Source organism: Pseudorasbora parva, chromosome 11 (assembly GCF_024679245.1).
Source record: "Pseudorasbora parva isolate DD20220531a chromosome 11, ASM2467924v1, whole genome shotgun sequence".
Taxonomy (NCBI): domain Eukaryota; kingdom Metazoa; phylum Chordata; class Actinopteri; order Cypriniformes; family Gobionidae; genus Pseudorasbora; species Pseudorasbora parva.
In genome coordinates this window covers 38,825,961-38,847,126 of record NC_090182.1, presented here as the reverse complement: position 1 = coordinate 38,847,126, position 21,166 = coordinate 38,825,961, and the positions used below count along the sequence as shown (strand labels likewise).

The window sequence follows — 21,166 nt, the reverse complement described above, 5'->3', positions numbered from 1 at the left end:
GTGAATATAATAGGAAAGTCAAAGGAACAGTTCAAACAAAAATTTAAAATTCTGTCCTAATTTACTCATCGTTCCAAGCTTTTTCTTTCTTCTGTGGAACACAAAAGAAGAAATGTTGGAGAATGGTGGTAAATTGGTGACCACTAGGGATTGTATGGAGATATGTTCCACAGAAGACAAAAGTCATGAGTGATGACATCATTTTTTTTTTTTGCTGAATTAATCATTTCAATTTCCTGTTTATATAAAATAATAAAAATGCTACAATACAAAAAATGTATTGGTTTGAGTAGAGCAAACTCAAATTAAACAAATTATTTCAATCAAAGGAACATTTTAGAATATTTAGAACTTTCCTTTTTCTCAAAATGGACACATTTTAAGTAATCTGAATTGTTTTATGAAAATAAAATAATATGAACTGTAAATACTGAACCATTACTTTATGATGCATCAACAAAGGTGAAATTAAGTTTTCTTTGTAAGTTAAAGAGATAAGCGCATTGCAAACCTAAATAAGTTGGCAAAACTAAAAAAATGGCATTTGGTTACATCAAATTCTTTACATTGAGAAATTTAAAGTTTAAGTAAGCAGAAAGTGCAGATTTTTATTTTGTACTCATACAGTTTAATTGCCCTGAACTTCAAATATGTGAGGAAGCTAATACATTTAAATCAAAATTATCAACTTATCAACATATTTTTTGTAGTGGAAAGCTCATTTAAGTTTGCTAGTTTGCTAATTGAATAAATGCTACCTTGGTAATTGGTAACACAATGCTTTGATAGTGCAAAATTACAATGCTTGGTAATTGGTAACTTTCAAAGCATAGCATAGCATAGCTCTTACTGAATAAGGACCACAATGTTAACCATGCATTTAAAGGAACTGTATGTAAGAAATGCATTTCAATTAATCATAAAATGACCCTGATACACTAGACATTAAGAAATCATGTTAATTTCAAATACTACTTATATCACTGACAACAGCAGTCCGGCCAGGATATTGTGATTTAAAAGTTGTTGTTGCAGCCCTCAACTGATGTTGATGTTGACATGTTGTGTTGTGGCCTGAAGCTCCGCCCTCCACCTATCGACCAATCACAAAGTCAGTAGTGTTTCTGCATCTGGGTTGCCAGATCTGCTCTAGTTACCACAGCTGCAGCAACAAACGTTCCTGCTGGATCCTGCAGCCTTATGGCCGTTTCACACCGCAAGCGTGAGCGGCGCGTATTTTTTTCGGCGCCCATGTTAATCAATGAGTGCATTCACACCTGGAGCAGGAGCAGCGCGTGAGCGTCAAGCAGGAGCGTCGCGTGAGCAGCAGTGAAGCGGGGGTTTCGGCTGCGAGCCTATTTTTTGCTGCGCTGCTGACGCTCCTGACGCTCAATTAAAGTGAAAGGACACTTTTAAAGGACAAAATAAATATGATTTCACACAAAAAGTGCCTAAAATGCAAAAATGCGATCGCGATTTGGCTTGTGTGCGATTATGAAAGCTCAAAGGCTGCGATTTTAAATAAAATAAATAAATGCCCTGTGTGTTAGCGAAGAGTGCCTCTGTGATCAGGAGTAATGCTGCTCCATCTGAAAGACCGAGTTTGAGTCGCTTATAACGTGCGTTTGAAAAAGCAACAGGAGTCAAACATCTTCACAAACTAGTGAAGTGTTCATAAACCCGTTCAGCAAAAGACAAAGTTTAATAACATGTTTTACCTCACTTCATATCATCAGTCGAGTGTTTGTGAGCTGATGTGGCTTCTCATCAGAGAGAGGCAGATGATGCGTTATTTTATAGCATTCTATGTCAATCAGCACTGCATTATAATACACTTTATTATTATGAAAATACCCTTGACGGCTTGAAGAACTCAAATACACCATATTTAGCTGCAGTCATGTTGATTGTCGTCATGTTTAATCAAAGCGTCTCTGTTTACATCAGGGTTTTCCTGAAAATGAACGTCATTACTTCTCTGAGGCAAATGTAGCTTTTCCGCTCGAGGGCGCCCTCTACCCTCAGTATGAATTAAAAACTTTAGGTAATAAATAATAAGAAAATAATACTTAATACATTTTAAAACTTAATAAACTTAAACAATTATAAATGTATAGGACAATCCATGTTTTTCTTCAATGTACAGGAGTTTTTCCCCCCACAGTGGATGCACAAGAGGTTCATATTTCATATTAAAGACATAGACTTTAAGAAATTGATATCACAGATAAACAAACAGATTTTTATAATAATATTTTTATTTTATAATATTTTTCTTACAATAACTCCTTAGGCTTAGACCTTTCTAATGCTTTTTAGTCATAGGCTGTCTGCATATTAATAGGTAACCCAGTCGTTTTTTTGTTTTTGTTTTTTTTTGTAAAATAAGTTCTGTAAAATAATACAAAAAAAGTAATAATAATAATTAGTATTAGTATTATTATATTTTTATATTTATTCTGACATACTCTATTTTTTAATTTGTAATTATGAAAATGTTATTGTAATGGTAATATTATATATATATATATATATATATATATACAGTCTTGTTCAAAATAATAGCAGTACAATGTGACTAACCAGAATAATCAAGTTTTTTAGTATATTTTTTATTGCTACGTGGCAAACAAATTACCAGTAGGTTCAGTAGATTGTCAGAAAACAAATGAGACCCAGCATTCATGATATGCACGCTCTTAAGGCTGTGCAATTGGGCAATTAGTTGAAAGGGGTGTGTTCAAAAAAATAGCAGTGTCTACCTTTGACTGTACAAACTCAAAACTATTTTGTACAAACATTTTTTTTCTTCTGGGATTTAGCAATCCTGTGAATCACTAAACTAATATTTAGTTGTATGACCACAGTTTTTTAAAACTGCTTGACATCTGTGTGGCATGGAGTCAACCAACTTGTGGCACCTCTCAGCTGTTATTCCACTCCATGATTCTTTAACAACATTCCACAATTCATTCACATTTCTTGGTTTTGCTTCAGAAACAGCATTTTTGATATCACCCCACAAGTTCTCAATTGGATTAAGGTCTGGAGATTGGGCTGGCCACTCCATAACATTAATTTTGTTGGTTTGGAACCAAGACTTTGCCCGTTTACTAGTGTGTTTTGGGTCATTGTCTTGTTGAAACAACCGTTTCAAGGGCATGTCCTCTTCAGCATAGGGCAACATGACCTCTTCAAGTATTTTAACATATGCAAACTGATCCATGATCCCTGGTATGCGATAAATAGGCCCAACACCATAGTAGGAGAAACATGCCCATATCATGATGCTTGCACCTCCATGCTTCACTGTCTTCACTGTGTACTGTGGCTTGAATTCAGAGTTTGGGGGTCGGCTCACAAACTGCCTGTGGCCCTTGGACCCAAAAAGAACAATTTTACTCTAATCAGTCCACAAAATGTTCCTCCATTTCTCTTTAGGCCAGTTGATGTGTTCTTTGGCAAATTGTAACCTCTTCTGCACATGCTTTTTTTTTAACAGAGGGACTTTGCGGGGGATTCTTGAAAATAGATTAGCTTCACACAGACGTCTTCTAACTGTCACAGTACTTACAGGTAACTCCAGACTGTCTTTGATCATCCTGGAGGTGATCATTGGCTGAGCCTTTGCCATTCTGGTTATTCTTCTATCCATTTTGATGGTTGTCGTCCGTTTTCTTCCACGTCTCTCTGGTTTTGCTCTCCATTTTAAGGCATTGGAGATCATTTTAGCTGAACAGCCTATCATTTTTTGCACCTCTTTATAGGTTTTCCTCTCTCTAATCAACTTTTTAATCAAAGTACGCTGTTCTTCTGAACAATGCCTTGAACGACCCATTTTCCTCAGCTTTCAAATGCATGTTCAACAAGTGTTGGCTTCATCCTTAAATAGGGGCCACCTGATTCACACCTGTTTCTTCACAAAATTGATGACCTCAGTGATTGAATGCCACACTGCTATTTTTTTGAACACACCCCTTTCAACTAATTCAACTAATTGCCCAATTGCACAGCCTTAAGAGCGTGCATATCATGAATGCTGGGTCTCATTTGTTTTCTGAGAATCTACTGAACCTACTGGTAACTTGTTTGCCACGTAGCAATAAAAAATATACGAAAAACCTTGATTATTCTGGTTAGTCACATTGTACTGCTATTATTTTGAACAAGACTGTATATATATATATATATATATATATATATATATATATATATATGTGTAGTTATACACACACACACACTTTTCATTTGTAAAATATATATAATAATCACATTTTAAATCACAATCGCAATTTTACCCAGAATAATCGCAATTATATATTTTCCCCAAATCGTGCGACCCTAGTCACAATCTTACATACACTTCCTTTAACATTTATCTGTTCTCAAACTAAGCTCATGCTCCACTCGTGACGATGATGGAAACCTTATAACCCCCCAACATAACAAAAACTCTTCTAACTTAGCATATCAAAACACTAAACACTACTAAATATCCCAATTAACGTTAATATTGCAAAATATACTAACAAAACTTTATAAAAAACATTATATAACACTTAATTTTAGCACTTACTCTTGGTCCAGTCACAGTGTCATGTAAAAGCAAGCAGTTAAATTTAAAAGATTAAAAGAAATAAGTTTATAAAACACAAAACAATAAAACAGGTCAGATTACTAAAATGTGTCAGTTTTGAGAACACAAAAGTACAAGAAAGTTCTGAATACTCATAAAAGTCCATTTGATTAAAGTTGATTTGTTTAATTTGAGTTGTCTTTCGAACCAATTAATTAGTTTGATCGTCAGGGTTTACAGTGAACAGCAAAAAACCATAACTCAGGATGTGACTCTGCTGCTTGTCCACCCAAAAGATTCAGTTCACCCAGAGGCACAGGATGAATATGTGGCTAGAGGGATTATTTTGCCCCATTGTCAAATCCTTGTCCCCTGCAATCTGAAATATAAATGCAATGCTCCTCCAAAGTCTTCTATATCATTCCAGATATTATCCAGTCAGTCTTTCCATTGAAAACTTCAAACTGTAAAAAACGCTCCATTATCTCCCAGACAGTCATCGCTCTCCTTCTTTTCTACATATCTTAACAGAATGATATTCTGCTCCATATGAGAAATGTCAGGAGTTGCATCACAAATCACAGAATAACAAATTGCACACTGCCTTTCCTTTAATATTTCTTTCAAGACCTTTTCTACGCAGAGTTTGATTAATTCATTCTGTGATTTTGGACTAAGATAATGTGTAATTCTTGCATCTGTCTTCCTCCTCTTTTTCAAATGATCACTGAGCAGAAGATCAAAATGAGCCAACAGCTCTAATGTGCCAAGAAAGTTGTCATTTATGAGCCTAAATTGTCTGTGGTCCCTCTGAATGCTAAGTTTCTTGATGCCAAAAAGGTGTGACATCTCTTTTTTCCAACTTCCAACTGTATTTGATTTTTGCAAGATTCTATCTTTTCCTTTTGCATCTGTCAAATAAAACTTCAACATTTTCCACTATGGTAGCATGCTTTGTGTGCCTTGTTTGTACAGTCTCCACCATTTTAGATCTGCTGTTTTGTACACTTGTGTCAAACACACTTGATGCATGCATTTCTGAGGTCATGTGAAAAAAGCATGTGGCACAATTGAATGCCTCTTTGCTTGGACTGTACAGCGATATCATGCATTGTGGTCATATCCTAGGCACAAGCCCACCATCTGATCTGGATCCAGCTAACATGTGTTGTGATTGTGTCTAGGGGCAGGTCCTCCGTCTGATCTGGATCCAGCCGACTACATCAGGTATTGCGGTTTTGTCTAGGCAAAAGTCCTCCATCTGGTATGTCCATTGGCTAGGTCATAGCAGTGATGTCAACCCCACCCTTAACTAGTCTTTAGCAAAAGTTGCTCTCAGCAGCTTTGGGGATAAGCTAAGTTTCTTCTTAACCTTCAGCCATTTAAGGGAACTTAGTGACGATAAAGTCCTGGGGCCATAATCCAAGAAGCGTTTTACAAAACACTGTTGGGAGTGCATAAATTAGCCAAGTCGATTGTATTAGTCAACAGGATAAGATCAAAAAGCAGATGTTTAATGCAAGTAAATGCAAAGCCACAGTAAGCACAAACTTTAGCTTGCACACCAACACTTAGCTAATGGCCCAATTCCTTTATCTATGTTAACAAAAGCAGCCTTGTAAAGTTGCAAATGAGCCATATTTGAGGTAGAGGAATGTAGAGTTCCTGCATGTACTGCAATTACCACAACCTGTTCCGCACAGACTATGTCACCAAGTTTCCTGTGACTAACCAGCTAGTAAAATGTGGTAATTTAAGCCAGTAGTCTACTAACAAGTAGGTCATTAGTGTGCACCAATCAATACTGTATATTACCAGGAACACATTGTGCTGTAGTTAGCTTTATTCAGAGTTGCAACAAAACAAGTAAAATATGAAAAGGCAGTCATTAGACAATAACGTCACCTATAGACAGGAAATACAATATCACTCTAATTTCTTGTCCACCTTTCTCTTCAGGTTCTTTTTTTGGAGTAGAAGGTCAACATACAGACAGCGGTCCACAACACTTGAAGCACAGAGAAGGCCACCATGCAGAGCACCAGCATAACCAGCAGAGAACACATCTTGTCCTGAGGTAAAAACAGACAGTTTAATAGAATATTATAAAAATCAAGACCAGAGAACCATACTGCATGCACTTCCAATTAATCTTAAATCAGATGACATCTGTTGAAGATGCAAAACAGCTTGGCGGTGTTGGTTTCTGTCGATGGATGCGCATTCTGGCTTCCTAATAGGTTAAAACGGGTAAAATAAAGCCACTTTGTAGACCATGTTCAATAGGAGTGCCGCATACAAATAGAACTCTTGAGACAGTCACGGCATCACCTGGGTTATGTAAACTATGTAAATTATGTAAACAGCCTCATCTTCGTGAAAAATCCTTATCGGATGTAGGTTAGGTATCAATAAACAGTTGAGGGACAGTTTTTGGACAGCCTGAAATACCTTCTTTTCATGTATTAATGTTAATCAGGCAAAAAGACAAGGAAACTACTGCTCTTGACGGATTCTGTAACTTGTATAATTAAATGTTTTACTTTTGATTCAGTTTCTGTATCTGAAAGGTGCTGTTGGAGACTAATTCTGAAAAGCAGTTCATTTTATTAGCATGTTTCATTGCATGTGCTTTTGCTTGTTTGATTTGATTCTCATTCTATTTTATAACATTAGTCCTTCCCCCAAACTAAACCATTAAACTGAAGTCATAACCGTTACACCCCTAAAACAAGTTATACAAAATATTACCTGACAGGTAGAGGTTCTTGATGGGCGTGTTGCACCTGATCTTGGCAATGTTCAGAGGTTGGTATCTCTCCAGGCTGAGTTCTGCAGACAGCATGGACCCATATGTGGCCCCCAGTCCATGCATGTTAATGGGACTGACTGCATGCAACAGCACCACCTACAGAAGGCAGGAAACAGAGCACTCAGGTTACTCGTTTAATTTAGTTAATCAACCAGCACACATGACAGTTTACCTTCTCTTTTAGCTTGGGGAAGTGGACACAGGCCCAGTCAAAGAGATGATTAGCAAACCTCATCTTGTATTTTTCAAATTCATCTCCTCTTTCAGTCTCATTGACATTGTTCCACTGTCCAAACCACTTTGGATTTACCATAGTATGGATCACCATACGGGACTGCCCTAAAACAAACCCACAAACACATTAGTTGGTCAACTCACTACTTTGATGGATCTGGGTGTATAAAACAGAGGAAGTTAACCTGGGAAACTAGTGCATGAGGTGGGATCCTTAGCAGAAGGGAAGGAGAGGTACATCATGGGGATGTTTTCAGGTGCGGCCTCCTTGTCTGAAGCAAAGTACTCCTCCATGCTAAAGAAGAAAGTCAGAGTTAACATATAGATATCCTTTTAACATGAAGTGATAGGATGTGAACACCTACACTTCATCCATGTTGTTGCTCTTATAGAGTCGCATGTTGGTTGAGGAAATGCCCAATTCTTCTGTAGTTGCATTAAAGCCTGCAAACACCTGGAAAAAGCCTTTGCCTGGCTTTAGAGTATGAAGATAATCGTGGATTTCTGGGAGAAGCACATTAACCCAGGGGAGTAAAAAGATGGCTATTAAATCATACATTACACATGAAGTAGTTGAGAACGCTTATATTAAAGACATTGTCACATACTTGGATTTGCCTGGATCTCTGGGGTCAGAAGCTTCTTGAAGGTGGTGAACATACCAGCATTTGAAATGATCACAGGTGCCAGAACTTCAACATCTTTACCTCCAGTCTTCACAGCCACTCCTGAAAGAGTCAGCCCTTATTGGTTTCATGCATCTGAAAGATGCTGGAGCAAGTTCGTAAAGGATGCCAACACAGTGGCATAGCCTTAGGTCATAACTCACCATATGCATTTTGTTTTCCATCAACTAGAATGCTGGACACAGGAGCATTGACCAGGACTCTTCCTCCAAACTTCTCCAAAAGCAGAATGATGTGGTATGGGATCTCACTAGCACCACCCTTAGGATAATACACACCACGCTTTGAATGGTGCAAGAAAAGGGCATCCATCACATAGCTGGAGTTTTTGGGTGGGACGCCTTAAAAATAAATATAAAAAAAACATTAAATTATAGATATATATATTTAGAGTTATATAAAGATGTATACACATTTTAGATGTTTAAGTCTAAATGTTGGAAACGTGACAGAAGCTTCTTTTACCATAGAATATTTGAGAAAACACTGTGAGGAGGTCACAGTTGCTGGTAAAAGTCTTGATCATGTCTGTTGTACTGGTGCGGGAGTATCTGAAAATTGGGGAGACCAAGTCAGCGAATCCACTCCACAATATGAAGCGAGCAAACCAGAGTGGGACCATCTTCAGCATACACAGCAGATGGATCTTCTTTGAACAGATCTAGAAGAGAAAAGACAATGTGACACCAAAACCACTCCATAAAGCCTGATAAGAGCAGGCTTCAGAGCTAAATACCTTCATGATTTTGAAGAGCTCCTCTACTGCTTTAGTATCATTCGGAAACTGCTTCTTAAGATGAGCCTCCATCTGCTTCTTGCCGCTGTAAATGGTGTATTCCTTATGTTGAGCTCCTTGACCAATAACAACAGTGTCCACATGGGAACCCTGCTCAGCAAATTGCACCTGGCCATCAGTAATTACATCCAATGCAATTTTCAGGAGGCCAGTCTCATGAAGTTGTCCAATATAATGGAAGCCTTTGACAAATCATGTACATTGTGTAAGTGATAGAAGTCAATATATTCAGTATTGGATGCAAGTCCATGAGTATCATTGAGGTTCTTACCACAGTCAAACTGAAATCCTTTCTCAGTGAAGGTCTTACACAAGCCTCCAGCCTGCTTGTCTTGCTCCAACACTAGGACTTTCTTTCCTAATTTGGCTAAAGTTGCTGCTGCAGTCAAACCACCAATACCACTGCCAATCACAATGACATCCAAGTTTCTGGGCACTTCAAATTCATCAAATTCTGCAGGCCAAGAAGTAACAGTTAACAATGGACACCAAACATTTGCAATACCTCTATATACAAATAAATAAGTGTGCACCTTTCTGGAGCACTCGGTCCTTTTTCTTCTGGTCTGCAACTAGTGAACCAGGAGGACTGATGGTCCCCTTGCACAGTCCACTTCTCCTGCCAAACAGATACCAGAATGTGCCACGAGCCCAGTCCACAAGCCATTCTAAGAAAAGCAGAATCCACCACATCTTCAATTGCTTGAAAAGGAGCAGCTGGTGTTTTCAGCTTCAGGAGAGACTGCTGATGAATTAACCCTTGATGTTAAACACTCAAGCAGCAGCTCTTTCCGGAGACTGCAGACATCAGATTAGCACTGGTGATTGAGTTAAGGTCCTATTTATTAGCCTAAATTGTGGGCGGAGACACTTAATTCAATCAGATTTGCAGACTGATTGCTTTGTGTTAATTGCTTATATCAGCAGGTATGCATATAATTTAAACCTTTACACATTTACACATTAATTTAACTCTGCATTTATAACAATTTTTATTGTAATAATTTATTTGAATTGTTTCAAGGATATTTGGAAACATGGATTTTGTTAACTTGAACAGCTCAATGCTGTGTTCCAGTTGGTTTTTATTATGCCCTTACTTGCTAACTTCCCTCTGTCTTGTTCACTTAGCTGTGTGTCATTGCTTACATTTCATTAGTGCCATTGCGGAACCTTTGCAATGGACTGAACTGGAACGTTCTAAGCCATTAATCACTTGGAATCCACTAAAAAGTGTTGATTTATTATAATTATTTTCCTTTTCGAAATATTTTCATGCAGCAGTCTATATGTATATAGGTGTGTTTGGGTTGTTTTAAAAAATAGTTAAAATACCATATATAAATATCACAGTTGTTTGTGGTGGGGTAAATTAAACACTGTATGCAGTGACATCACAATCGTGTTGCGATATGAAGCTGCCCGAAGTATACATATGAAGTAGACTGGAGTGTCTGTCCATATAAACTTCCCTCGTTCACTTTATGAAGTGGAACGCATTTCAAAATGGCGGCAGGGATTTCCCCAAGGAGAAGTGCTTAGGGAAGTTTGCAAGTGCGTGTCTAAAAGTTAAGTGGATGCAGCACAAGAGTTCAAATACGCAGTATTTGTATAACAAGATGTTACCACATTGACACCGTAATATCTCAGAGATTGAAAATCTGTATTTAATTTATTCAAAAAAGACTAACCATTGTTCAAGCACTGTTCATTGATTAGGGGTTAACAGTTTATGACCCTAGACCAGTATAGTGAAAAATGAAGACCAAGAGTCAGGAGTGGAATTAATTAAAATAAAAATGTACTTAAGAATACTTTGCAGTTTCTTCAGCAGAAGCCAGCTTCAAGTCTCAAAAGGAGTTTGTAGGCTGCGCTCCCTCTCTTCCCGTCTCATCGGCCCGCCCATCATACATACAAATGGCAACCGTTATACAGTTTTCAAAGTCTATCCACTCATTAGAATAAAACTTTCTTCCACTTTTCAATGTCCCATGTTTGGTGCTCCCTTGCAAATTCTAAACGGGCAAGTTTGTGTCGTGGGAGGAGACGTGGCCTTTGAAGACGTTTTTGTTCTTGAAGCCCGTCTCTAGCAGATGACGTCTTATGGTTATTGGGCTGCAGACAGCATCAGTAAGGGCCTTAATTTGGGTTGAGGATCGACCTGTGTCTTCACGGACAACCCGTCGGATCCTGCGGCTCAGTGCAGGTGAAATCTTTCTGGGTCTACCACTTGACTTTTTTGTCCCATAACTCTCAGGATTTTTTAAGAAATGTAAAATGACTGTCTTACTGCGTCCAACCTCAGCAGCGAAAGGCCTTGCTTGTGAAACTCAAAAATCCTACCACGTGCAGAGAGAGAAAGCCTTTTTGCCTTTGCCATCAGGAGATCTTGACAGTATGACTGCTTGAAGGACAATGCCATGAAAGCCATATTTTTGTGCAGATTTGACCTTTTTATGGCTATGGTCTTAAACTTTTGATCAGCAATTGAACGGCCTCTTTGAGTTTAAATGCAGTTTTCAATAAATTGCCTACTCTCTATTTTTTGTCTCTTGCTCCTGTTTCTTCTTTTGGCATTTTGAATCAGCACTTACAACCCGGTTATGATCCACAAGTGCGAAATGTGTAAAACTTGCAATGAATCCCCTGGTCTTACGTTAAGATTCTGGTTAAGATTTCTTTAATACTTTACTTTTAATTACTTTTAATTACTTTTCTTTAATACTTTATATTTCTTTAATATCTTTAATACTTTACAGACATGCAAACCTTCAGGAGGACTTGTGCCCTTTCCCATTTTTGAACTGTCACCACTTTTACTAATAGACTAATCTTTCTAAAGTCTTATTTACCCCCCTGGTATCTGGTTCCAAATCTCAGGGGAATGTTTGACGCCCTCCACAAAATATTGGACATTTAATATTTTAGCATTTATGTATTTTTTTCACCCAAATTGTTTTTATAAATATCAAAATACCTCTGGTTGAGTTGACCTAATACCCCTGGAACCTCTGGTTGCTTTTTACATTAAATTACCAAATAAGTATAATTTGCAATCATGAATGATGATATCAATAACATATTGCATTTTATGACACACAAGGTCTTTATAAGCACAGTAGCTTGCAAATCATGCTGCTGTGTTGCCTTAACCCCTTGTCTAAAAAAAAAGATGTGTTAATAATTTAGCTGAAGTCCTTCAAATTATGTAAATTACTAAATTACACATCCAGCCACAGCAGCAGCACATTGCAAAATTATTTATTCAGCCTACCTCAAACTCTCTTTGCGGAACACAATCCTTGCTCTCTGTCAATTTCCTCTGCAATATACTTTTTTCTTTTTCTCCACAAATCAGCACAGACAAATTGGAACAAACTTTGTGCAGTTTATAATTTTTAATAACATTTCCACGTCCCGCGCAAGAACTCCAGTCTGACGCACGTGTGATCTTGCGTTGTTTTCTTGTCACATCGCACGTGTGTTTGGTTGGGAATGTTGGGAAACGTAGTTTACGCACCGGAGAGAGGGAGTTGTCGGCGATTCCTCCTGTACTGTCATGCAGTGTGAAACCTCCTGTCGCTGATCCATCATGCAGTCTGAACTAGGCTTAAGTGTTTTAACTTCTCAAGTTAATTTCTATGAAAGTTAAACTTCCAAAGGCATGAACTGAATATGCGCCAGAGTGAACACGTATTGTGAATGTATGCCGCGAGTGTGGTCGCGCTTACCTCAGCTCTCTTCACGAGAGTTCATCAGCTCATTTATGATGTTAAATGTAATCTGACTCCTGCAGTGTTAGTGCTGTGAGACTTACTTGGCGATTCGATCTTTATATTGAACAGACACGTTCAGTATTTAATTGAAGTGTCTGTTCTCAAACTCATTCACAGTAATCCAATAGCGGTGGCTTTGGGAATGGCCTCACAGGGCAGCTAAGCATTCAGTGAATTGTAGTCTTTCATCCCCATGAGACAAAAATACTTTTTCTGTCTTTTCTCAGTCTAGAAGGCACCAAATTCAAAAATAATTTCACATTTCTACTACATTAACGACCCAGTTTAAATACAGATTAATCTTTTCAGCACTGAAGTACCCCTTTAAGGAAAGGCACACAGATTTTCTCTTCTTCTTTCTGGCTGAACCAACACCTCATCTTGGCCAACTGGTCAGCAGGCCAGGCCTATATGGCCTACACACACAGAGCCATGTGCTGTGTATGACCGGAAACCCGATGCTATTACATGGCCGGTAGGCCAGCAGGCCCAAACTCCTCACGCCACATGCCACGTCCTCAACCTCGACAGAGGCGAAATAACCATGCAAGTTCACTGATCACAACTGCAATAGCATTAGACAGAACCCTCAAGACTTTCTCCTGCGACTGTATATCTGTACGCCTTCCCAGGAAAATGCAAGAAATGTATTATGAAATACAAAGCTGTCTAGTAAAGGTCAAAGGTCAAAGTGAAGAAGCCGAAAGTAGCACCAGTCAGAACACAATCACAGACAGCCCAAACTCAGCTGGCCAGCTGGTCAAGATGAGATGATAGGGGTTTTGTTCAGACAAAGGACCTTTTCAATAATGGTTGGCCTACTTTTGTGCATTTTCTGGGTTAAGGAACCTGACTCTGTAGACAACAAATATCATGACTCAAATAGTTGTAATAGAAATAAACCAATACTTTCCAATTCAGTTCAATTAAAATAGATGTGACCAGTGAATACTAAAAACAAATAATAAAGTGATTCCCTGACAAGTCAATATACCTAATGAGTATCTTCCGCACTGACTACTGAAGTCATCTCTGAAATGGGGCTGTGAACCAGACGATGCCACATCGATTGCTGCAAGACATTATAAGAAGTTTAATATCATATCACTTTGACAGTCTATTTGAATGTAAAAGATGGTAATGTTGTTATTAACCCTTTATTTTAAAAGTTAAATGTTTATTTGAAAATTACATGAAAACAATTACATTAAGACATAATTTATTCTCATGCAATTATTCATGACAAACTAGTCAAGTAACCTTTATTTATATAATGCTATTTATAATACAGATGGTTTTAAATACACTTTACAGCGATAACAGGAAAATAATGCAACAAACAGTGCTTATGATTCAGGAAGCATCTGTGCCTAGACATGACCCCAACTCATTAAATGGACTGCATTTATATAGCGTTTTTATCCAAAGCGCTTTACATTTTTGCCTCACATTCACCCATTCATACACCGGCGGCGATGTCAGCCATGTAAGGCGCCATCCAGCTCGTCGGGAGCAGCTGGGGTTAGGTGTCTTGCTCATGGACACTTCGACACTTGGTCAGGTGGAACCGGGGATTGAACCACCAACCTTCTGGTTTGTAGACAACCTACATGAACCACTGCGACAGTGGCTCATTATATAGTCAGTATATAGTCATTATATAGTCAGTAATAGTCATTATAGACTCATTATATAGTCAGATGGATCCAGGCTGTATCTAGATCAGATGGTGAACCTTTGCCTAGACACGAACACGATGCAGGATGTAGTCAGCACAATCCAGTCAATATCCAGATCTGATGGTGGACCTGCGCCTATACACAACCACAACGCATAATGTAGTCAAGCTGTATCCAGATCAGATGGAAGACCTGCGCTTAGACATGACCACAACTAATGATGTAGTCAGATGAATCCAGATCAGATGGAAGACCTGCGCCTAGACATGACCACAACTCATGATGTAGTCAGACGAATCCAGATCAGATGGAAGACCTGCACCTAGGCATGACCACAACTTATGATGTAGTCAGACGAATCCAGATCAGATGGAAGACCTGCACCCAGGCCTGACCACAACTCATGATGTAGTCAGACGAATCCAGATCAGATGGAAGACCTGCACCTAGACATGACCACAACTCATGATGTAGTCAGACGAATCCAGATCAGATGGAAGACCTGCACCTAGGCATGACCACAACTAATGATGTAGTAAGATGAAACCAGATCAGATGGAAGACCTGCACCTAGGCATGACCACAACTCATGATGTAGTCAGACGAATCCAGGCCGTATCCAGATCAGATGGAAGACCTGCACCTAAGCATGACCACAACTCATGATGTAGTCAGACGAATCCAGGCCGTATCCAGATCAGATGGAAGACCTGTACCTAGGTATGACCACAACTCATGATGTAGTCAGACGAATCCAGGCCGTATCCAGATCAGATGGAAGACCTGTACCTAGGTATGACCACAACTCATGATGTAGTCAGACGAATCCAGGCCGTATCCAGATCAGATGGAAGACCTGCTCTCAGATCCAGATCCAGCCGACTACATCATGAGCTGTGATCGTGTCTAGGTGCAGATCCTCCGTCTGATCTGGATATGGCCTGGATACGGCTGACTACATCATGTGTTGTGAACGTGTCTAGGCGCAGGTCCTCCATCTGATCACGATATGGCTAACTACATATGTTGTGGGTTAATGTCTAGGTGCAGGTCCACCTTCTGATATGGATTAGGCTGTCTACATAATGTGTTGTGGTTGTATCTAGGGCCAGGTCCTCCATGTGATTTAGATACGGCGCTGATCAGGCTGACTACACCATGCGTTGTGGTTGTCTACGTGCAGGACCTTCATCTGATCTAGATACAGCCTGTATCTGTCTGACTACAAAATGTGTTGTAGTCCTGTCTAGGTGCAGATCCACCATCTGATCTGGATACTGCCGACTACATGCGTTGTGGTCGTGTTTAAGCGCAGGTAAACCAGCTGATCTGGATATGGCCTGGATCTTGCTGATCTAGTTTATGTAGGTACTAATAAAAAAAAAGTATCAAAAGACAATTACAAGACCAATTTTAATAAAAAGGATCAATAGGCCTATAATAGTTTCCCCCATCCGTCTGTTGTACCCTTGACTAAAGATTAAGTTACTAGTCGTTGTTCATTTAAGTGATTAGTCAACTTATTGCATATGTATAATAAGCCATAAATCATGAGTCTTTAATAGAACAACCTAAACTGGCAATAAAGCTTGCCACAGCACACTGGCAAATGCAATGATTGTGGAAAAAAAACAGCATGGAGACTGTCAGAATATTAATTTATTGATAAAGTGTTTTCAACTGCAGTGACAAAGTGACTTATCTCATGACTCATCTCGTTTCATGACAAGATCATGATTGGTTTCCCTTTGGGTCAGTTTAAAATAAACAAATTAAAGCTTTAGATGCATCTCACGCCTTTAAGAAAAGGTCATGCTGAATTTGTCTTCGTTTTGATGCACTATAGTTCATAGAGATGGCAGCAAACATTTTACAAAATTGATGTATTTACAGTTAATACATTGGTAAATAGATTTCTTTTCTAAGGGAAAACGTTGTGAATTCCTGCACATACTGCCATTACAACTTGCCATTAGTTTTCCTGTGACTAACCAGCTAATAAAATGTGGTCTAAGCAGCCTCTGGCCTTTAAATAGTCCTATTCTTCTGTTTGCGACACATCCTCAATATACCCCAGCTCTTGTGGTACCCAAAAATGTTGAATATTCCGATCTGTGATTTCTGACCTGTAAGTTTGCCAGAATAATCATACACTTTTTAATAGGCCAGAGGAGAATGGCACCCAGACTGAGCCTGGTTTCTCCCAAGGTTTATTTTGCTCCATCATGTCCTGGTGGAGTTTGTTCCTTGCCACTGTCGCCTTTGGCTTACTCAATTGGGGGACATTAAAATTGCAATCCAAGTTCAACAAAAATTAGGTCTTATTGTATAAAATTAGTACTGAGCTTCCAGCATTGTCATTATATGATAAATTAAAGCAAGCTAATAACATCACCGTTTTCTCCAGAATGACGGTATAGCCAAATCAAATTCTGTTGTAATATTTTCCTGTTTACAACTGAAGCTGCTTTGAAACAATTGTCATTGTAAAAGCGCTATATAAAGTTGACTTGACTCTAGTCTTCTAACAAGTAGATTGTCATTGCGCAACCATCAGTACCATATTTAATTACCAGGAACACATTGTGCTTTAGTCAGCTTTATTCAGATTTGCAAAGATACAGCAAGAGAACAAGTAGGGTATGAAAAGGATAGTCATTAGACAATCACTTCTTGTATAAAGACGGGCTCACTCTAGTTTCTTGACCACCTTTCTCTTCAGGGTCTTTTTTTGGAGTAGAAGGTCAACATACAGACAGTGGTCCACAACACTTGAAGCACAGAGAAGACCACCATGCAGAGCACCAGCATAACCAGCAGAGAACACATCTTGTCCTGAGTTGAAAGACACACACACAAAAAAAAAAAATCATATATGTTATGTTTAAGCTTACATCTAACAATGCCTGTTGAAGACGCATAAGAGAGCTTGGTTATGTCAGTTTCTGTTGATGGTAAGCCAGAATGTGCATCCAATGTTATAACAGCACATTCACTTTGTTCAATAGGAGTGCCATATGCACCAATATATAACCAGTCACTCATAGCCCATTTATTGACCCCTAGTTGATAGCTCATTTATTAAAAGTTAAACCGGACAAGGAAAATAATGTGCTGCTCTTGGCCGCTTTGGTAAGTTTATGAATTCTGTAATTTATAGAGTATAGTAATGTATGCAATGTTTTACATTGGATTCAATTTCTGTACCTAGAAGCTACTGTTGGACATCTAAAGCTGAAAATCTGTTTATTTTATTTGCTCTTGAATTTGTGAGGTTGCTTGAAGTTTGATTTTGTTCTCATTCTTTTAACATTACTCCTTTCCTGAACAAGTATATACAGAACTGGAAGAGTGACTAAAGCCATGATAAACCAAACGGTCAAACTAAAGTTACCCTATAACCCCTAAAACAAGTTATACAAAATATTACCTGACAGGTAAAGGTTCTTGATGGGCGTGTTGCACCTGATCTTGGCAATGTTCAGAGGTTGGTATCTCTCCAGGCTGAGTTCTGCAGACAGCATGGACCCATATGTGGCCCCCAGTCCATGCATGTTAATGGGACTGACTGCATGCAACAGCACCACCTACAGAAGGCAGGAAACAGCACTCAGGTTACTGGTTTAATTTAGTTAATCAACCAGCACACACGACAGTTTACCTTCTCTTTCAGCTTGGGGAAGTGGACACAGGCCCAGTCAAAGAGGTGATTAGCAAACCTCATCTTGTATTTTTCATATTCATCTCCTCTTTCAGTCTCATTGACATTGTTCCACTGTCCAAACCACTTTGGATTTACCATAGTATGGATCACCATACGGGACTGCCCTGTAACAAACCCACAAACACAGTTGGTCAACTCACTACTTTGATGGACCTGGGTGTATAAAACAGAGGAAGTTAACCTGGGAAACTAGTGCATGAGGTGGGATCCTTAGCAGAGGGGAAGGAAAGGTACATCATGGGGATGTTTTCAGGTGCGTCCTCCTTGTCTGAAGCAAAGTACTCTTCCATGCTAAAGAAGAAAGTCAATTAACGTATAGATAGCCTTTTAACATGGAGATAGGATGTGAGCACCTACACTTCATCCATGTTGTTGCTCTTATAGAGTCGCAAGTTGGTTGAGGAAATGCCCAGTTCTTCCGTAGTTGCATTAAAGCCTGCAAACACCTGGAAAAAGCCTTTGCCTGGCTTTAGAGTATGAAGATAATCGTGGATTTCTGGGAGAAGCACATTAACCCAGGGGAGTAAAAAGATGGCCAGTAAATCAAACATTACACATGGAGTACTTGAGAACGGTTATATTAAAGACATTGTCACATACTTGGATTTGCCTGGATCTCTGGGGTCAGAAGCTTCTTGAAGGTGGTGAACATACCAGCGTTTGAAATGATCACAGGTGCCAGAACTTCAACATCTTTACCTCCAGTCTTCACAGCCACTCCTGAAAGAGTCAGCCCTTATTGGTTTCATGCATCTGAAAGATGCTGGAGCAAGTTTGTAAAGGTCATAACTCACCATATGCATGTTGTTTTCCATCAACTAGAATGCTGGACACAGGAGCATTGACCAGGACTCTTCCTCCAAACTTCTCCAAAAGCAGAATGATGTGGTATGGGATCTCACTAGCACCACCCTTAGGATAATACACACCACGCTTTGAATGGTGCAAGAAAAGGGCATCCATCACGTAGCTCGAGTTTTTGGGTGGGACACCTTAAAATAAATAATAAAAGTAATACATTAAATAACTATATATTTTTTAAAGTCTAAGTGTTGGAAACATGACAGAAGCTTCTTTTACCATAGAATATTTGAGAAAACACTGTGAGGAGGTCACAGTTGCTGGTAAAAGTCTTGATCATGTCTGTTGTACTGGTGCGGGAGTATCGGAAAATTGGGGAGACCAAGTCAGCGAATCCACTCCACAATATGAAGCGAGCAAACCAGAGTGGGACCATCTTCAGCATACACAGCAGATGGATCTTCTTGGAACAGATCTAGAAGAGAAAAGACAATGTGACACCAAAACCACTCCATAAAGCCTGATAAGAGCAGGCTTCAGAGCTAAATACCTTCATGATTTTGAAGAGCTCCTCTACTGCTTTAGTATCATTCGGAAACTGCTTCTTAAGATGAGCCTCCATCTGCTTCTTGCCGCTGTAAATGGTGTATTCCTTATGTTGAGCTCCTTGACCAATAACAACAGTGTCCACATGGGAACCCTGCTCAGCAAATTGCACCTGGCCATCAGTAATTAGATCCAATGCAATTTTCAGGAGGCCATTCTCATGAAGTTGTCCAATATAATGGAAGCCTTTGACAAATCATGTACATTGTGTGAGTGATAGAAGTCAATATATTCAGCATTGGATGCAAGTCCATGAGTATCATTGAGGTTCTTACCACAGTCAAACTGAAATCCGTTCTCAGTGAAGGTCTTACACAAGCCTCCTGCCTGCTTGTCTTGCTCCAACACTAGGACTTTCTTTCCTAATTTGGCTAAAGTTGCTGCTGCAGTCAAACCACCAATACCACTGCCAATCACAATGACATCCAAGTTTCTGGGCACTTCAAATTCATCAAATTCTGCAGGCCAAGAAGTAACAGTTAACAATGGACACCAACCATTTGCAATACCTCTATATACAAATAAATAAGTGTATGCTTGTGCACCTTTCTGGAGCACTCGGTCCTTTTTCTTCTGGTCTGCAACTAGTGAACCAGGAGGACTGATGGTCCCCTTGCACAGTCCACTTCTCCTGCCAAACAGATACCAGAATGTGCCACGAGCCCAGTCCACAAGCCATTCTAAGAAAAGCAGAATCCACCACATCTTCAATTGCTTGAAAAGGAGCAGCTGGTGTTTTCAGTTTCAGGAGAGACTGCTGATGAATTAACCCTTGATGTTAAACACTCAAGCAGCAGCTCTTTCCGGAGACTGCAGACATCAGATTAGCACTGGTGATTGAGTTAAGGTCCTATTTATTAGCCTAAATTGTGGGCGGAGATACTTAATTCAATCAGATGTGCAGACTGATTGCTTTGTGTTAATTGCTTATATATGTTGTTTTGCATAAAATTTAAGCTGTGTTGCTGATAAACTGGATGTAATTTTTTAAGTTCTGTTGCTTTTATATGAAAATAAATATTATGAACAAGACACCCAAAGTTTTTGTTATTTATTTCCATTCGAAAGACCTGTTTATCAAGTATTTTTACTTGAATTACATTCATGTTTTTATATATATATATATTTTTAATAAATTTGACAACAATCACATAACCCACAGAGAGATCACACTGTCTGAGAGTTTGGGAATATTCACACATAATTTATACACAGAAAAACATAATATCAGAGTATTAAAATCAAATATTTCAAAAAAAGAACCGCACGGTTGTTTAAACCAATGAGCATTAAGCTATGTCGTCAGCAAGTCATTTCCCATCGTGCTTTTGCTCAGCGCAGTCGGTGGAGAGCAACTGCGCTCGACTGCAGAATCCGACACATCTGCCTTGCCATCGCAAGAGATTTTTGACATGTCAACATGATGTCAGAGCAAGGCGGACCGCCCTCGGACACATTTCTGACCGGCATGTGGTG

The 21,166-nt window shown here is 39.0% G+C and overlaps 2 protein-coding genes across 3 annotated transcripts; both read right to left on the bottom strand.

Annotated features, from left to right (window-relative positions):
* Positions 1-6,069: 6,069 nt before the first annotated feature.
* On the bottom strand, positions 6,070-9,918 carry LOC137092402 (inactive all-trans-retinol 13,14-reductase-like). Of its 2 annotated transcripts, none has more exons than XM_067456651.1 (11): positions 9,638-9,918; positions 9,376-9,558; positions 9,045-9,286; positions 8,774-8,969; positions 8,452-8,649; positions 8,231-8,350; positions 7,988-8,138; positions 7,808-7,917; positions 7,561-7,727; positions 7,328-7,484; positions 6,070-6,648 (listed from the first exon to the last, which is right to left on the bottom strand). In XM_067456651.1, the coding sequence occupies exons 1-11, from the start codon at positions 9,795-9,797 to the stop codon at positions 6,503-6,505; spliced, it is 1,830 nt and encodes a 609-aa protein (XP_067312752.1). In that variant the 5' UTR covers positions 9,798-9,918; the 3' UTR covers positions 6,070-6,502. The 2 variants fall into 2 exon arrangements, with proteins under 2 accessions (XP_067312752.1, XP_067312753.1); XM_067456652.1 differs by having other exon boundaries at positions 7,988-8,126.
* Positions 9,919-17,142: 7,224 nt separating this feature from the next.
* Positions 17,143-20,531, bottom strand: LOC137092401 (inactive all-trans-retinol 13,14-reductase-like). Its single transcript, XM_067456650.1, has 11 exons — positions 20,236-20,531; positions 19,966-20,148; positions 19,635-19,876; positions 19,364-19,559; positions 19,078-19,275; positions 18,884-19,003; positions 18,641-18,779; positions 18,465-18,574; positions 18,221-18,387; positions 17,990-18,146; positions 17,143-17,394 (listed from the first exon to the last, which is right to left on the bottom strand). The coding sequence occupies exons 1-11, from the start codon at positions 20,393-20,395 to the stop codon at positions 17,249-17,251; spliced, it is 1,818 nt and encodes a 605-aa protein (XP_067312751.1). The 5' UTR covers positions 20,396-20,531; the 3' UTR covers positions 17,143-17,248.
* Between the last annotated feature and the right edge of the window lie 635 nt (positions 20,532-21,166).